This window comes from Ceratina calcarata, unplaced genomic scaffold (assembly GCF_001652005.2).
Source record: "Ceratina calcarata isolate Rehan_Ccalc_2016 unplaced genomic scaffold, ASM165200v1 scaffold329.2, whole genome shotgun sequence".
Lineage (NCBI taxonomy): Eukaryota > Metazoa > Arthropoda > Insecta > Hymenoptera > Apidae > Ceratina > Ceratina calcarata.
Window position 1 is genome coordinate 1,032,266 of NW_017155624.1, and position 18,598 is coordinate 1,050,863.

General features: G+C 41.3%; 1 protein-coding gene across 1 annotated transcript in view; it reads left to right on the plus strand.

Annotated features, from left to right (window-relative positions):
• Positions 1 to 18,598, plus strand: part of LOC108624835 (hemicentin-2) — a 25,424-nt gene that overhangs the window by 2,039 nt on the left and 4,787 nt on the right. The window contains exons 2-8 of the mRNA XM_018024395.2: positions 14,246 to 14,581; positions 14,921 to 15,241; positions 15,710 to 15,861; positions 15,955 to 16,099; positions 16,392 to 16,685; positions 16,959 to 17,342; positions 18,151 to 18,468. Of these exons, the coding sequence (XP_017879884.1) occupies positions 14,246 to 14,581; positions 14,921 to 15,241; positions 15,710 to 15,861; positions 15,955 to 16,099; positions 16,392 to 16,685; positions 16,959 to 17,342; positions 18,151 to 18,468 (1,950 nt within the window). The remainder of the gene's footprint in view (positions 1 to 14,245; positions 14,582 to 14,920; positions 15,242 to 15,709; positions 15,862 to 15,954; positions 16,100 to 16,391; positions 16,686 to 16,958; positions 17,343 to 18,150; positions 18,469 to 18,598) is intronic.

Consider the following 18,598-nt stretch of genomic DNA (forward strand, 5'->3'; position numbering starts at 1 on the left):
ATTTGCCAGGTAACGCTAGGACAAGAAGGGAAAGAAAAAAATGAAAATATAAATTCTCATTAATTTAAGCCGCTTGTAGCAACACGTTCGCGTATTCCGCCATTCTGTTGCAAAGTGCGCGACAAAAGAAACTAAATAGGATGTAGTCAGTATACAACGCATCCAGCTTGTTTTTAACATCTTACAAATTGTACAAGAGAGACATTGTAATTTAAAAACTGTTTCGTTTCAGATTTCAACAGAATTATTAAAATATTACATGCATAATCATTATCAATGAACGAATAAATGCAATCTTAATGATCAATATTAAGGTAAAATTAAATTATTTCTATTGGTCGTTGAATAAACAGTCGTTAAAAGGGATTCGATTGGAAAATCGAAGCTTTCTTATAGAAATTCGCACCGGGTTTCTTTCGCTAGTCAAAACTGCAACAAACTGTGAAACACGGTTCACCCTTAGTCTTAATCTACTTTCTGCTTATTCCAGTTTTACAGGAGGCAGCCCAAAGCCGAACTTAACTTCGCCGCCCCGTATCCTTAAATCCGATCCGTTTTTCGTTTCAAGAGAGATCCAATTCGTCTCACGGTAAAATATCCGTCCGCAACTTTCGGTCGAGATCCGATGTGTATTCTATCCACGTATATATTTTTGTGGCAAATCCAATTCCTTGGTTCTACTCGTCTCGACAAAATCCCTTATTAATCTTAGCAATCCTTATCAGAGATTGTTATAGTCCATCTACTATACGTTGGTTCCAAAGTCATATAAGAATCCCAATGCCATACATAAATACAGGAATTAGGGAATACAGTATCATATCGACGTCTTTGCAATAAACAATTCTATTTATTAATTAATTATTGATGCTAGCGAAAAATTTTTATACAGAAATAGGGAGTTATTGGCCAAAAACGAAAATTTCACAAAATCTGAAGGGGTACCCCTTGAAAAATCTCGAAAAAATTGAAAAATTTTTTTTTGCCAAAATTTCAAGAAATGCTTCAAATAAAAGTTGTTTTTCTTCTAACTCCATTATTTAACAAGTTAAATACGATTAATCGGCGTTTTATTCGTTCTGACAAAATCCGGCTGTTCAACCGTTGAAACACAGCAAACCTTTAGGAAAAAATTTCGTATTTCCTCAAATATTCCTAAACTGTTGAATTCCTACTATGTAGAAATTGCATACGACCTTTTTTGTATCTAGCAACTACAAGGTTTATATTGGAAGTCAAACGTCGAGATCGGAATTTTTCAAATTGAAACCAAACGGAACGAGATATAAAAGACGACCGCTGGAGAACACTTACCGCAGAGAAATTTTGTCGGTTCGGGTAAGCTAAAGGGAAATGCGCGACCTGGATGTGAAAAATTGCGCGTCCAAATATTGCACGCGTTCGATTATTGTGCGTATCTATGCGAGAAGAAGCACGGTTAAAAGTGCGCCTCGTCAAAAAGAAACCGTGGAATCCTGTGAAGTTTCTAGCAGACTGGATGGAAAAATGCAATATGGACGGTGGCACGTAAAAGATAGCGGCGCCGGGACAAATAGCGTGTTATACTACTGTATATGGGATACCGAAAATGCTCGGCAGTCGCAGCGAGAAATTGTTCTGCGATTTACTGACGTTTTGGTTCACACGTTAACAATAAGTATTATTTTAACAATTAATCGTTTTTCGCCTGCAATTAAAAATGATTTGATTTCATTTTTATTTTAAGTATACAAAAAGGTTTTATTTCAGCTTTCAACGTGTGCTCCGACGTTTTACTATGAAAATTACAATCCATGGTATTGTATTGTAAAATTCATAACAAGTGTATGACAACAGAAAATAAAATTGCAAATTGAAAGGAATAAACATCGTTTACAGCAAGCGAAACATTACGAATACAGGCTTTCATGTACAAAGCGTACATGAAAAATATTACTTTTGAAATAGCCAACATTGGATAGAAACGGAATGTTTTTCTACTTTGTTTTTTTACGTTTCAAGGTAGAAAAACTGCTAATATCTTTCATAATTCATAAAAAGCGTGTAAAATATCAATGTGTTTAATTCCATTCATCTTGTAAAAACCTTTAAAGTAAAAATGCGCAGTATTCTTTATGTATATGCATACGCACAGAAATTCACAGTAAAATCCGAGCTTTTACCATTTTCCGCTTGTTGCTGGTAAAATGTTCCTCTAGTCTAATTAAAGATCTGATTTCTTGTATAAACGTGAAACCAGAATAAACTGCATCCGCAGCCATAGTAAAGCAACAGTTTTCATGGTTCAACATTTAACATTAAAAATGAACGGTTACTTAATTATACTCCAGCATCTTCTAACCCACTTAGTTAACTTGCAGGTTTATTATTTAAGTAGTCCGCTAGAATTTAACAGTCTTCCTGTTATTAGCAGATTATATTTTCTTCTACATGTTCATGTATCTTCCCGAAGCAATGTTCTTCCCTTTTTCATTAAACCCAGATTCTTTTAAACACGACTACGTGACGACCATATATCTTCCTCCAGTTTAAGTCAATTTTCCAGAAATTCTGAACGTTTGCTAAAACCGGCGTCCGGCCCGGCGAGTTTTTCGGCAAGGGTAAGATGAATCCCGGGAGATAGGATTGTTAAACGATCACCGTGAGTAGACTTGTGGACGGTACGTTTTTCCTTTATCTTTTTTATGGGTCAGTTATATTTCAGTGTCCGAACTATCGGGAAAGCGATCTCGGATATCGAGATCGTTCCTCATGGATCGCTTTTGGTCTCTAACTATTCTGTCCCTGACACGCCTTGTGTTTCTCTTTCAGCTTCCAATCATTTCGCCGTTGTGAAATTGTCCGGCAGAATAGGGGCGTTCGGTTTTCGTGCGGCGATAAAATCGTGATTGAACTCTCGCATTTCATGATGTTAATGTAATTTCATTCGGTAGCTTCTTGGCTGAAAAACGTCGCGGCTACATAGACATACTAAAAAATTTCCTGATATACATCTGCAAATTCATTTGTTTGAAACAGCTGAATCTTTAAATACAATCTAAAACTTTAATCGCGTTTTAATCATGCTCCAGATACTAATAATTCAACTACCATCATGGAAGCAATTTACGAACTTCTTTTACAGCTGTACGCGTATTTTTATAACGACCACATGCTGTCAAAGATAGATAGCTTTTATTCGTCGAGACATGAAGTAGTTCAATTGCAGAACGTGATGGCGCTCATTTGTCAAGCTGTATACATATAATACGTTACTAAACTTAACGAGTGCCGCGGCGGCCCTTAATGGACAGGCCCTCCGCGTATTATTTATGCATTCCACGCGATTCTGACCAGTAATGTCTTTCATTCGCGTACCGTCGTGTGTTTCGACCGGTCGTCGTACGCGAATATTCTTTCTGAACGATATTTACCGGTTAAGTATCCCAAGTATCGCATACTTTGTCCCATAGAATTTCTGCATAAATTGTTCTGCAAAGTTACTGCATAAATTCGTTGTTATTATGTTATTTTGCGAGTTAATTAATGCCCATTAATGTGAGTGTTATAAATAAAAGTCTATTGCGTGTATAAAGATTATCGAATTTTTGCACATTTAAATTATAATTGCTTGGTTAAAAAGCTACATATATTACTTCATAAAGCTACACTGTATTGTCATTAATGAATGAAATGCTCAAAATAAGTACTCAACATAATATAATGTAATGTATAAAAATAAGTAACATATACTTGCGTGGATATAGTAGTGTGATGTTCATTATTAGAACTTCTTCGAAGTGTTATACTCCGCGATGCAATTTCTGTAGGTTCGTTACTAAGGTTCCGATCAGTGCGATCGATCCAACAATTTTGATAGATCTACTCGGCCGCACGTGAGACTCGGTCGCTAATAGCACGTTCTTCTTCCTCTGACCGTTAGCTTCGATCTAAAATCCTTTCTCACGAACATTATTTATACATTCCGTAGAATCCCTGGTCCTTTTATTAGCCGTTTCGTCGTAGCACAGTTTCTCGTTTAAGCCGTTTATCGTTAAACCGTGGTCTGGTCCCTTGGACCGATCGGAACGGCGAGATTGCCACGGTGGAGCGCGTCAGCCGTGACCCGATAAAGCTGATTTTAGGTCGCCGCACGAGTATTCTCTCTGGCCTCGCCTTTCTTCCTCCTCCTTCCCCCTCTTTTCTTGGTGCGCGGCGCTTTCTCTTATCTCTAGCCACGATCCAGCTACCCTCGCCTTGGCTACAGCCCGTAACCGTTCCTTTCCATTCGACGCGAACCAGCGCGAAAAGAGAAGGCCCGGAACTCAATACGCGACTGATTGGTTTGCGCGATTGTCCGTGGCCTGTGATTGTCTCCGGAGCACGGCGGAGAAATCCGCCGGCGAGGAACGTCAAAGAACGCGTTCCTCAAAAAAAAAAGGGAAAGAAAGAAGCGAGCGTTAGACTAAGAGAGATAGACGAGAGAAATGGTCGAAATTCTAGAAGTTGGAGAAGGAGAGAGAGAGAGAGAGAGAGAGAGAGAGAGAGAGAGAGAGAGAGAGAGAGAGAGAGAGAGAGAGAGAGAGATAACGTCTCCTTCCTTACGTTTCATCCTTCGGAGCTAGATTCATTCGAACGCATCCGATGCTCGGATTTTCTCGCACGTTTCCACTTTCCTTCGGGGTCAACGTTCGGCGAAAGCGCTGTCGATATCAATCGCGTGACTCGATTCACCGACCGGCTGAATACGCGGGCTTCTTAAAATAATTACGTCGCGATCGTGCTCTTTTAGGGCATCGATTGCTGACGTGGCCTGCGCGCCGGTCAGAGTAGCTCGCTCCAGGCATTTCCAACTTTTTGATCTCATGCACTTGGCTGGTACCTGTTTTTCTAGTTTTTTATTGATTTCCTTTTCAATTGGATTCGTCGATCTGTGTTTGTTACCGATGGCGTTTTTAAAAACTGAACCTCGAAATAGTAAAGTGATTTAATTTCTCCTTGCATAATTAAATTCACGTGTAACGCTGTCCTTTGATAAAATTAATGACGACTGATATCACTATTATTTATGGACATGTAATTTTCTTGCTTTGTATTCGTTATGCAAAACCCTTAAAACCCGCAATATTGTTACATATTACGTAGCAGCAGTGCTTGTGCACACAACGATATCGTAAACCAGGATTCTTGGATAGTTACATACCACACTTGCTCGATTTTGACAAAAGCCCTCTTAATCCCACGCCACCGATGTCTGCCAACTCTCAAGAATATCACGGCAATGCTCAGAAGAGGGAATATTCAAATTTCCCCCTAAGTGCAACGTCATGAAATGTAACATGAATCAAAATTCATGGGGCGCCGAGAAAAGGGAGTCTTATAGTTCTAAGCGAGATTAAGTGATGTAACAAATTGCTGTGCGAAATTGAACTCGAGAAAAATGGAAACTAGATAATTGAATATCGATACGTACAAGTTTCTATTTTTAATGTTTTATGATATGAATATTCAGAAATTATTTTAATGTCGGCATCAATTTCATCTGTCTTAATTATTAAACTGACTTATAAAATATTCAACCTCCCCTGGCATACTGCATTTATTGGCAATTTAATAAATATAATTTCTCCTTAATAATATAGGTATAGGTGTCCCTCAATTCCATTAAGATTCAACACATACTTTATTCTGTGTAACAAATGCAATGAGGATTGGCTGTAATGAAAGATAAGAATAAGGGTGGAGCGTGATATGAAGGAAATGGTAAATTGGAAGGAAGGGGAAATCTTTTTCTTCGTTTTATCCCTTGGACCCGGATTCATTCCGTTGGTCAGCCGGCTGACCATCGACTACCTATAACGTTCAGACTTTTATACGCTTCTTGGCCTCGAACGTTCAGGAAGAAACATGGCCGGCATCAATCGTGAGGAACGAGCGTGATTTTCTTCGATGAAACGGTTGGCCAAACCGTGGGGCAGCAGGATGTTCGAAACAATGATCTACGATACGCTTCTTTATCACACTGTCCACCGTGAAAAGAAAACCCTGGCGCAGAGAGAAATTCCTTTTATTTCGTGTAGGAGGTTGACTAATACAAACTGTATCTCCATATCTAATTAACATTTTGAACATTTCTCGGACGAGATTGCATTGCCAAGATTCCATTTGATGCGTATTCCCCGTCTTAGAACCAGTTATTTCTTACAGTCTAGTTTATCGCGTTAAGTATCAGTTTAAAATTGTTTCTCCTCCTTGTTAGCGAATACATTCTGTTTTCTACACGGCTCGTATTTCTGTTTCTAGAAGTGCTTCCCCATCGTCGCGTATAACTTCCTTATCCTACTTTACGCCGTGAACTCTATTCTGTTTTTGTTCCACGTTTATCGCTTATTTTTATCGCCATCCTATCACCTTCCCTCCACTTTGTTGTACACACAATTCCCGCTTTTTATCGCTACCTTTTTTCCATCTTCCCTTTTTTATTTCTTCCAACTTTCTGCAAATATTTTTGATTCCCCCTTAGTTCTTTTATTCACGTTGAATTTCCTCTTTCTATTTTTTGCCCTTTCCTATCATTCTACTCTTTCCTGTAATCCTCTCTTTTATTTATACTTCCCCTTTCTTTTATTGCGCCCCATAACTTTGCTTCCTTTCTATACCTAGCTCATATTTTTGTTTTCCTCTATTCTCTTAAAAAAAAATCTGCATTTCTCGTCACATCCTTTTCTACTTTCTTACGCTATTTTATATTCTACAATTTTTGTTTCCACTGCCTCTGTTCGTTCTCATCTCACGCTCAGGATCTCAGGACAGATCCCGGACTTCCTCTCTTCTTCGCTCCTTGACTGCTACTACCTTTCTGCTCCTTCATTTACTGCGCTGTCTCCGCAGTTTGTTATCCGGTCTCGTGCACGGGCGTATGTTCCAGTAGTATAGTCGAGCATTGGCGCGGCTCGGCGCATCTTACAACCACGTAACGTAACGCGGCTAGCATATGCACGGACAAACATGGTTTCGCGTATCGTAAGTACCGCGGCTATCGCATTAGGCAAATGGGCGCAAATACGTGCAGCGTGTAATGTCGTGGAATAAGGGGACCGTATGGCTCAAATTGACAATTTGAGCCCCTTATATCATCTCTCGTAGCTTTAGCCAAGAACACCGCGCAGCGCCGCCGGTTTATCCACGACAAACGGGATACTGTTATTTAGTTACGCGTAATTTCACCGGAAGCGGGCCCGTGTTCGCGCTCGAGCGCATCCACCGTGAAACGAGCCAACGGACTATACTTCAACGTTTTAAGACAGTTTAATCTTTGAAACTTTTCGATCTAAGAGCCAACGGTTTGAACTGTAAAAAATTGCACGAGCCGAACTGTAGTTTAAAGTTTAAACTGCTAACGTACATTTTTTTTTTAACGCCGATATTAAATGATTCAACAATCTCTTGATTAGAAAAAGTAAGAGTTCTCGCAAGCCGAGTAAATATTATATGCCAGTATCGTTCTCAGTAATTCTCACGATTGTGTGATCTCTCGCGTTCATTTGTATTAGCAGAGCAAACTTTAATATAAATGTAAAGGAGGGAATTTCCCGTTAACGCTCTGGTAGAAAATTTATATACCAAATTCATTTTCAACAATTCCGCCGATCGTTCGTTTCACTTTGTCGCGTCAATATTATCAGTAGTATGATTATTACCAATATTGTTCTGTAACACGCGGTTAAAGCGTCATTCAGTCGGCCGTCTGCACTAAATTGAATACGTCGCTACACTACACACCATATACCGTCCTGTCTCTCGTTGGTCACGCGTTATTTGTCCACCGACCGCCTTGTACGTTCATCCCTTGGTGCAACCCCTTCTGCCACGGCTGTGGATATTGGTCCTGTACACTCGATCGCAGAGGTACCCGGAGATAATGCACCGATGTTTACACGTACCAAGACAATTGTCTCGCGTTTACGCGTCATTTGTCTGTCACATTAGCGTAACCTGTGTAGACAGGGATAACACTGTCTGTCTTCGTGATAATTTCACAGGACGTTCAATAGAAATAAGATGCTACATAACAATGAGACAAATTAATTTCGCTTTGAATTCTTGTCGAAACACGATTACGTTCTTGAAGAGGAATTCCTTGGTTCGCGATGTGTTAATATAAATTTAAATAATTTTCTGTATAAACAAGTTAATTTGCACCGTGCTTATTATTCTGAATATGTTTGTACATTAAATGGTTAGTGAGGAGGCTAATATCAAGTCCCAGGAGATGTTGAAGGATTATAAACTGTGTATCTAATGGAGGAGGTTACACCATAATTTTCGTTAATCCATATTAAGCGTAGGGTACGTACCGTTGGCTACGTGCATTGTAATACTGAAATATTTAGTCAGTTGTACTGTTGCAGTTTAATATTTTATAAATTATATTCAAAAATTGCATGTTCTATTCATTGACCTATATGAATCCTTTAAAATGTATGGAACGTAAACGTCCTTTTCCAATATCCACTCGTATTCTCGTGGGATCAATGGAATAATAATTCACCGGCGCGTTACTGTGTATGTAAACAATTTTTCACGAAAGCAGTCGTTCCGCCCACGACCAAGTTTCACTCCGAGCTTCCTTTCGTTGTAACTTTTTACAGGAAGGGCACGGAAATTTTTACAAATTGAACTGAACGTCACGTGGAGGTGAAGTACGTTGCTAAAAATCCAGCGAAACGGGATACGTACATATGTACACACGACAACAACGCACGACGACGACGACGACGACGTGCGCGACGGTTCTTCGTATTTTTCTCCCATCAACGTTTTATGCATGTTTATACTCCCTTCGGGGTAGGATACGGGCGCAACCGAGAGGAGGGAGGAGTAAAATTGCCGACTCGGTAAGAGAGTAATATGAAATTGTGTATAGCGATACCCTATAAAAGCGCGCGCGGTAAGTCTTTCGATCCAAAGTTGGAAGCGGTGTGTATGGAGTGTGCGGCATAGAAGGCCTCGCGGTATAATGGTGGCGTGTAACGCGAAAAAAGGAACGGTGCGCCGCGGTTGATGCGGCGTTAAATCCAATTGCAACGAGTGAAACTGGAGAAACGAGGTGCGGAGCATTATCCGCGAAGCGTGGCGCACTACCGGCTTCGGGGAAAATGTGTCATACGTCGAAACCGGTCTGGCAATCTTTACTCCATTCTGTATTTTTCTCCTCTTTTCCCTTGCGAGTCTTCTCCGCGAGAGTTAAACCCTTCGAGATACATTTGTTCGCTTTCCCTCGCTCTGGAAGGATATCGATCATAGCGGTTATTCGTTTGCGCACTGCGCCCCGCGCCTCACCGCCGGTTTCCACTCGCCGGGCATTGGCTCTTTTTACGCTCGAAGGGTGAAAATCAACCTAAAATTTTGTGCGACTTCAAACGTCGGTTCGGTTTTACTCTTTTTCAATGGGAGAAGAGCGTTTCAAGTTAGAACCGTGTGCGGGTTTCGCGAAACCGTGAAAGCGTTCACAGATTACTGGTCGTAAATACGTAGGAGGTGTTAAAAATAATTTTGGAAGAATGTAATAGACGATCCAATTACCATAACGAGTAACGTATTAAATTTATTGCCATTCAACGTTTTACATATTCTGTCCTTATTCATTTCTACACGCTGTGTCACAATGGGCACGTTCTTTAAGTTTACTATAACAGCGCCTGTCCCAAGCACAACTTTATTTTCAACGATCCATACGGAGTGAGCTCCGCCGCTCCCAACAACGCTTACGCTCCTTCAGCTTGAATTTTCGCTCGCCTCGCACACACGCGACGTTTCAAGTTTTATGAGAAACTGTGTCACGTTACATTCCTAAAATCCATTTATATAATGTAGGTTACATATAAAATACGCGGCTGGCTCCCTTTCGAAGCGAATTTCATCCGTAAAAGTTTTTTTTTTGAAAAATTTCGCGTTCCTTATTTGAAATTCTTTTTACGGTAAGTGCGGGCATAAACTGTGCCATCCCTCTAGGAATGAGAGTGCTGCATTAAGTGAGTATACTTTATCGTATTCACGTGAAATTGATGCTTTAAGGGATGCCGATAAAATTTATACTGCGAGAAAAATTGAAAGATGATGTTGCCGTATCCAATGAGAAAAAAGGTATCCAGAACATGTTGTCACTGTCAGTAATTATTCGAAGAACGATGGGTACTTGTAACATTTTATAGTAAGTCTACTTATCTCGTAAGTTTATTTTTTTTGTAGGAATTATTACATNTGATTTCATTTTAAAAAATGCGTTTCTAAAGTGCATAAACTTTTGGGATTGACTGTATAGCCAATACATCCTTAAATAATGAGATGAAACGAATAAAAATACAAAGATTTGAGGAAATACAGATTGTGACATAATAATTACTCCTTCTAATCCTGATTCTGTATCATGAAAGGGTTAACGTTTCTATAAAAGAGAGGCTTAAACGAATGAGCAGTCCTCGTTTATTCCTTTCTTCGTTCGACGAAGACTCTGAGCGTGCTCGTTCTCGATCACAGCGACGATACGTGTTTGCCAAGTCGACGTTGTTTTCCAGGGTGTCGTCGAAAAGGGGTTGTTACTCTGTTTACACGGATGCCGGTGTTTGCACGAGCCCAGGTCTCGAAATAGGCGGCGTATTCGCGCGTTTAAACGGCCGAACGATAACAATCGCGCGTACGCCGTACGCCGCGCATCCCTCAACGGTAACGCGAGATTTTCCCTTGCGAATTCTCGCGTAACGTTCACATTTCGAATCAATCCGCTCGTTATCGATAGACGTTCTAGGATAATAGAGCTCGAATTTCCATATTGCATTAGATCGGAGATAATGATGTTTTATATTATTTTCACTCCACTATGCGAAACAGAACACTGATGATCGTTTGATCAGTATTATTTACAGAATAATTTGAGCATTTAATTAAAAAGATAACAATAAGGATTAAAGCGTCAAGTCATCTCAAGTCTTTCTGTGCTTGTAAAAGTAACATTGTTATTATGTTACTATAATAATTCGCTAATTTCGATCAGGTCAGAACGGTTGAAATTTGTATCGTATAAGATTACCAGGTCCCAGTGCTTGATCCGAGGCTATGGATACGTGGTACTTCGCTTCGCATCCGGTTGTTTCACGACAGCTTGAAACTTGGAACGCGCGCGGGAACTCGTGGGATCGTATATGTACGTAGACATAGAAGGAAGCGGATAATGCGATGCATTACCGATCTGCGACATGAGCTTGCGTTTGCTTTGAATAATTACCCCGGGATCGGCGTGTAGCCCGATACGTGTGTTTCCGTCCTGAGAACGGATCCTGCACACAACTCCCTCAAGTAAACGTTGATGCCCGCCCAAATACGCATGTCGAATCCGTAAACGTTCAACCCTCGTGTCGCCTCGCGTCGAGTAGTGCGTTGTTTGCGCGCTTGCATCTGTCACGTCGCGTCGCAACTCAATCGGCGCGTCTCTACGCGATTTACCAGACTTTATCCGCTTTGCTCCAATGACGCAGCTTCCTTGAGTCAAACGACGCCTCAGTAGACAGCTTGAATAATTCCGGGCGCAGAATCAGCAAAATGATTCTGTGTTACATTTCCGCAGCAGGGTTTATACTCTCAATAAATTGTACGATGATTGAACCCGCAAATGGTAAAAGTAACACGTCGACTCTTGTTTGATTTGACCATTGAGTATTGAGCTATATAAAACATTTGGAGTGTGAACGAATGGGGGGGTACGTTCGCCGACGAAGAGGAACCGTGAAGGAATCTCTTTCTCTTTTTAGGTGTATAATGCATGTTTTCTGAATCTGAACTAAGACGCGTATATGTCGAGTGATTGACAATGTTATAAATTCAAGTGATTCGATAGAATACTGAACTTCTATCCCCACGATAGTTAAATTTACTACAAGATAATACAAATAGAGAGAGAGAATATAAAAAGAAGGATAGAGATCCCCCATAGCTTCTCGCTTCTTGGAGCATCGTCGCTACTCTTCTATCTTACGACTTTTGACAGACGCGCACACTCCAGATATTTTATATAACTCAATGGATTTGACACTCAATGGAGTGTCTAATGAAACGTAGCGTTGGTCAAATTAATCCGTCAATTGTCTTCGAGCATTAGCCGCTCGAATTATTATCGATTCGCTTGGGATTGGGCGAACATATTAGGAATTATTTAGTATTTGACGATACACCGTATTTGGAGAGGTAATATTATGCGGTAGCGTGGCTAACAGGTGTTTGTTTTGTTCAGACTGGATTTAAACCGGATCCAATAATTTGATATCTTGCGTTCTCCACTGTCTGCAGATGATGTTGTATCGTTTGCTTGGTTTGTTGAAGGGTGATCCGTAGGATGAATGTAACAGCCGGTAATTCATAAATGGATATGACGGCTGGCTGGCAATAACCGATTCCAGTGATTTAAATGGAGATACTGTAGCAGTGTACGATTCAAAGGCTGAGCATTACCGAGACTGCTAGAATAATTAGCATAATGATACTTGATTAATGTTTCAACATAACGCAATGTGTAAGGTATTTAACTGCAACGTGGCAAATCAATTATACGAACGAGCATTAAAAACTTGTCTTGAATAAAGTGTTTCGGATGTAGTATCGTATACTCGTTTGCTGGAATAATCAACATTTCAAGTTGCGGGAAACTGTTGCAAACGAGCTTGAAGCACGAGTGCGGCGTCCAGCGCAAATGGGTTCGATGAATCGAGCGCAGTTTTACGAGTTAAGCGGGATTCTTCGCGGCGCGATTCTCGATCGGGACTGATTTTGTTTAAATTCGCGTCAGAGAGTTCCCATGGTACGCGTTGAAACGTTTCATCGTCCATAAATTTGATGACTTCCGAGGCACGTCCCGCGATACGCCGCGGCGTATTCCGATGGCCGGTGAATTTTCGCGAAATTTTTATCGTTTACGCTACGCCCGCGGGAATTCTTGCTCGGAATCGGAATACAGGATATCGAGCACGGCCAGGCGCGGTCTAGCGTGGCTGTGTTTGTCGAGAGACCGAAGATTGGAATTCCAATCGATCGCCTCTTCACGTTTTATGGACTTCCTTATAGTTATTCCACGAATAATTCCCCGCTACCGTTAGCGATCATTTTTATTTCAGTTCTAGTTTCAGTCAATATTGTAATTCTCTCAGACATTAATTAATAGGGAAACTTACACATCGTCAGAATTTTTTATCTCGTTTCAACAGTTCTCTGGTTTCTGATTTAGAAACGATATTAATGTATCTTACCAAGAGCTAGCTTTATTAATTATAGCAAAAACGAAATCCTTGAATGACAACGCAGTAATATAGCTTAAGGTCAGTTCTATCGAAAGCTCGTCGAAGTTAGAACGATGGGAACGCAAAAAAGGAGGAAAAACGATGGACATTCATGCAGCAAATCGATAGGGTCGCGCGTGATTAATCTCCGGGGCTGGAGTACGAGTAGCGAAGGGCAATTTCCCGAGCAGCCGTTGTATCGTAAGGCCTGGCGAGGAAAAGGATAACGAGGTTAGTGCGCGCGGCCAGTTTTAGTGGGTGGGTCGGTTAGGTGGCAGGACGATTGATGAGGTGGCTATGAAAGCCAATAAAATCGCGACGCCGCGGCAACTTGGAGGACTACGGGCATAAATCGGCAAGTAGACCAATTAATTGACCTCGGCTACGGTGGGGCGGCGGCGTGCCGATGCGATGCTGGAGTATACATACACGCGCCACGTACGAACTTTTGTTTTCTCGGCCGTGCAGGTTCGATCAATTTGCAGTAACTCGGCCCCTTGGTGACTGACTAAACTGGAAATTTGCGGTTGCGGCGAAGAAAATATACGAGATCCTCTGGCGCGTTGCTGCGGTGGCCTGGCTCTCAGACAAGCCGCGTACCTTGTTTGGAAGTAGAATTAGGAAGGAGATCTATGTGGCGGTAATAGCTCACCGGTACACGAGTGTCGGGAAGCCAGTCTCTAAATTTCTAATGCTCCCGTGTTTTCGTAAAAATTAAGCAACGGATTATTCTTTTTAATACCAAAGAAGAGCAGATTTAGCGGTCACACGCTTAATCTCATGTACACGATAAGAATAATCTTTTTTTTAAATATTTAAGTTGAAATATGCGCTCGTTGCTCGAAATTATTGAAACGATGTTTAGGAAATGTTACAGCCTTTGAAATTTTGCAACGTGAGGATCGGACATTAACCTCGTTGTTGTTTTCGGTGTTTTTCAGTACCGATGCTGGAGATATCGGCGGTGGCTGGTTTCAAAGCTAAAATACCTTGCGACATCGATCCGGGGAATAAACGGGAGGCGGTGAGCATGGTTTTTTGGTACAAAGACCAGAGGGATGGCGAGCCGATATACAGGGTGGACGCTCGCAGATCGATAGATCAAGCGAGCCTTTGGTCGGATCCAAACATATTCGGTGAAAGGGCGACCATGAAGATGAGGCCGGCGAAATTGGAGATTGATCCTTTGGAGGCGGCCGACGCCGGGGTGTACAGATGCAGGGTGGATTACAAAAATAGTCCGACGCGAAATCAGAAGGTTAACCTCACGGTGATAGGTGAGCGAGCTCTTTTCCTCTTTCTGATTCGTGATTAATTGCTTCGGTTTCGGAGGCTCGACGCTTGTTTGGACATCGCCTCGATGTTGTTTTTAACCCTGTAATTGTACGCCGCTCGTTCCGCTCTCCCCGAAATGACTTCCGATCTCTCACAGCATTCAAAAACGTAGTCCCGTATAAATTTAGGCAGCTTTGTAAGAAATGAATAACGTTTCAAAACAGATTCTAAAAGACGAGTACTTAAACATTTTCGAGGATTATTTATTACAATAAACTCGACATTATATATATGCTTTGGTTTTATACAATGTGTACGACTTGTACAAATGTTGAATGCAGTGCCACCGAACAAGCCTGTGATTTACACCAGCGACGGCCGAAATTTGGCGAAGGTATCGCAGCCCTTCAACGAGGGTAGCGAATTGTCGTTATTGTGCGAGGTGATCGGGGGTTCGCCGCCGCCGAAAGTCACGTGGCACTTCGAGGGCGAAATGCTGAACGACACGTACACGTACACGTTAGAGCATGGACACATTACGATAAATCGTCTCGATATCTCGAACGTCACCAGAAACTTTCTCCACGCGAAGCTGATTTGCCAAGCGAGGAACACGCATCTGTTGGCTCCTGTGACTTCCGAGATTATTTTGGATATTAATCGTGAGTACGAAACTGCATTGGAACTTGTTAATTGCCTGGTTAAATGTTTGCTTCTCGTTAAGAGGTACGCGCTCGCTCGGAAAGACGTTCATCACGTTTCCCTCTATACTAATTAATGGACTGTCGTGAAAACGCGAGAAGATAAGCACACAATGCACGCGGAAAAGTTTAATCAGCCGATGAAACTGATTCGATCTTCGAGTTAAATAGAATCAAACCAGTAGATAGCTTAAACGGCAGCAGTGGAACTGATATTGCAAAAAATCAATCGAATTTTATGGGGGGAAAACGCGATTCGGAAGTATAAGATTCTTTAGTCGGGAAACTTTAGAGGACAGAGATAAAATGGAAGACAATTAACTGAGTAAAATTCGAATAAACTGTTATCTTCAAATAATTGCCGGCAAATATAAAAGAAATCTTATGAATTATTTTATTGATCGAACAGCGAATTCCATTGAATTTCAGTGAAACCGTTGATAGTGAATATCACTAATAAAAGGGCGCATTTGTCGGCGCTGAGTACGTATGACATCGAATGCGTCAGTTCGGGTTCCAGGCCAAAGGTTGTAATCACGTGGTGGAAGGGAATCCATCAAGTCAAATACATGGCTAAAATTGTGAGTAAAATATTTTTGTACCTTCGTTCGTTCCACTCGATTTCCATGACGAAAGCGATAGGCCCGCGAGCTCCGATTCTGAGTTCTTCGTAGTTTGAAGATAGTTCGAACATCACGAGAAGTGTGCTGAGTTACGTGCCGACCATGGGGGATGATGGAAAACACTTGATCTGCCGGGCGGAAAATTCGGTTTTGTCCAACAGTGCTTTGGAAGATAGATGGCGGCTGCTAGTGTTCTGTGAGTGAATTGAATTTTACACGATACAGGTTTTTGGTCAATTTCAACAGATAAAAAAAATCCTGACAAAAATTGTTTTTTTTTTACGATGGCACTTTTATTTCCCTGGTACTATTGTATAATAGCCATTATATTTAGTATATCAGACATAAATAATAAAAAAATAGAAACATTTTTATAAATTATTAACCGATTTTTAATAAAATTGATATATTATTAAAAATCTGGAAGTCTACAGAGATATGATTTTTAGTATTACCATATTTGGCTGGTTCCGTTTTGAAATTCTCAGACGCACCGAAAGTGACAATCAGACTGGGTTCGAATCTAAAGGCGAACGACATAACCGAGGGCAACGACGTCTACTTTGAATGCAAGGTTCAAGCGAATCCGGAGGCGTACAAGCTTGTATGGTACAAAGACGGAAAGGAGCTGTATCAAAACGCGACTGCTAGAATTTTTCTTCCCAGCGGACAATCTTTGGTTTTGCGAAGCGTGACTAGAAACTCTGCCGGCGAATATTTCTGCATGGCGGTGAACGACGAAGGGAAATCTACCAGCGAATCGATCAAGTTGGATATAATGTGTAAGTACTATCTTTACATTTCGTGATTAATTACATCGGGAATTAAGTACATAGTTGGATTGAGAGAAGCGTATGAAATTACGAACGATATGAAAACTGTACAGAACTCAACGATATTTGAATTATTAACGGAATAAATTTTCGATATGCGAACTTTTGTATAATAATTTACTTGATGATGGAAACTCAGTTTGTCGCGAGTCTTGTTCGCAGTTCCATAGAAGTGAGTGCTCTTAAATGGATTGTTCGAACCGTGTCTTGTCGCATTTGCAGACGCTCCGATTTGCATCTCGTCCACCCAAGTGGTGGGCGCCTTGAAGCACGAAACGATTTCGCTGGTGTGCGGCGTACAGGCGAAACCGCCACCGACGACGTTTCACTGGACCTTCAACAATTCTGGTGAACTGATGAACGTGCCGGCTGACAGGTTCACGCAGGCGAAGCCGCTCAGCGTGATCACCAATCATTGGAACGGGTCCAGGTTGAATTACACGCCGGTGAGCGACATGGACTACGGCACGGTTGCCTGCTGGGCGGAAAACCGGATAGGAGTGCAGAAGACGCCCTGTCTTTTCCAGATAATAGTCGCCGGGAAACCGTATCCCCTGCAAAACTGCACGGCCGTGCAGTCCACCGGCCCGTACGCATATCGAATAAGTAAGCAATGATGGAACCCTTAAATGATAGTCACTATAGTTCTCATGTCTTAAGATACTACTAAGTTTATCGCATAACAAATTGTACTATAAATAATAAATAGTTAAAATTGTATTTCAAATACAAGAGTATATTTTGTCTAATTTCAATAAGAAAAATTAATATTATTTCCTTTTCTAAGTCGTACATTTTACAAGTGCATTTTAAGACATGAGTTTTGCATAATAAGTTCACCTGTCATAAAACAGAACTTGAACTACTCGTTACGTGTTTATTTACACGCGTAATCGATAGTTGCATGCTGACTAAAACAGCTAGTTTTACATGACCGTGTAACCCTCGACCAGAGATACAAGGTAATCGATCGTGCGTGAAAACGATCGTGAAATTAGGCGATCCCCAACGGGATCAATTGTCCCGCTCCGGAGGGTCTCGAGTTTTTTGTTACGGGAAAACGATACCAAGGGTAGAATGTTTGACGCCGTTTGCTACTCGTGTTGTTAGTGAAATGAAATAGGGTGATCATAAATCATCCTATTAGAAGTACCCGAGTCGTTTTGAAGTGCGTTCGAGCCCTTTCCTGGCCTTGTCGCTTTTGATCGTTCTCATTTAATTTTTAATCGGACATTCTCATAATTATTTCAGAATTATTAAATTTATTATATTTATATGAAGCTTGCTTAAATGCCAGCCCAAATGTAAAATTTCGTTTTAAAATGAATATTCCGAATATGAAATTGGGAACAGTTTCGTGACATAAATAGCGGCGTCTCATCGAACCTTTCTACGCTTTTCCACGAAAATATAGGTCATGAGGACTTCAAAGCCACCGACTCGAGAGACGCGGACTGGTTGATCGTCAGATGCTCGGAGGGATTTGACGGCGGTTTGCCGGTAACCAACTACGAGCTGGAGGTGTACAGTGAGGAGAACGTTTATCCCGTCAATACCTTCTACCCAAACCACACGGAAAGATCTAGCTCGCCTGGTCCGGTTTTTGAGATTCCTGGTTTGGAACCCGGTCGTAAATATAGGCTCCATCTGTACGCTGTCAACGCAAAGGGTCGGAGCGATCCCGTGGTGCTCGAACCGGTCACGCTGAAAGCGGTCGCCATGTACACCACCGGTGAGTTCTCCGAACGCTTTTTATATCCATCAATATAAAAGAATGAGGAGCACGACCTTGTAGATATTACGTTTATTAAGATTTTAATTAAGGATGTATTGGCTATACAATCAATCCCAAAAGTTTATGT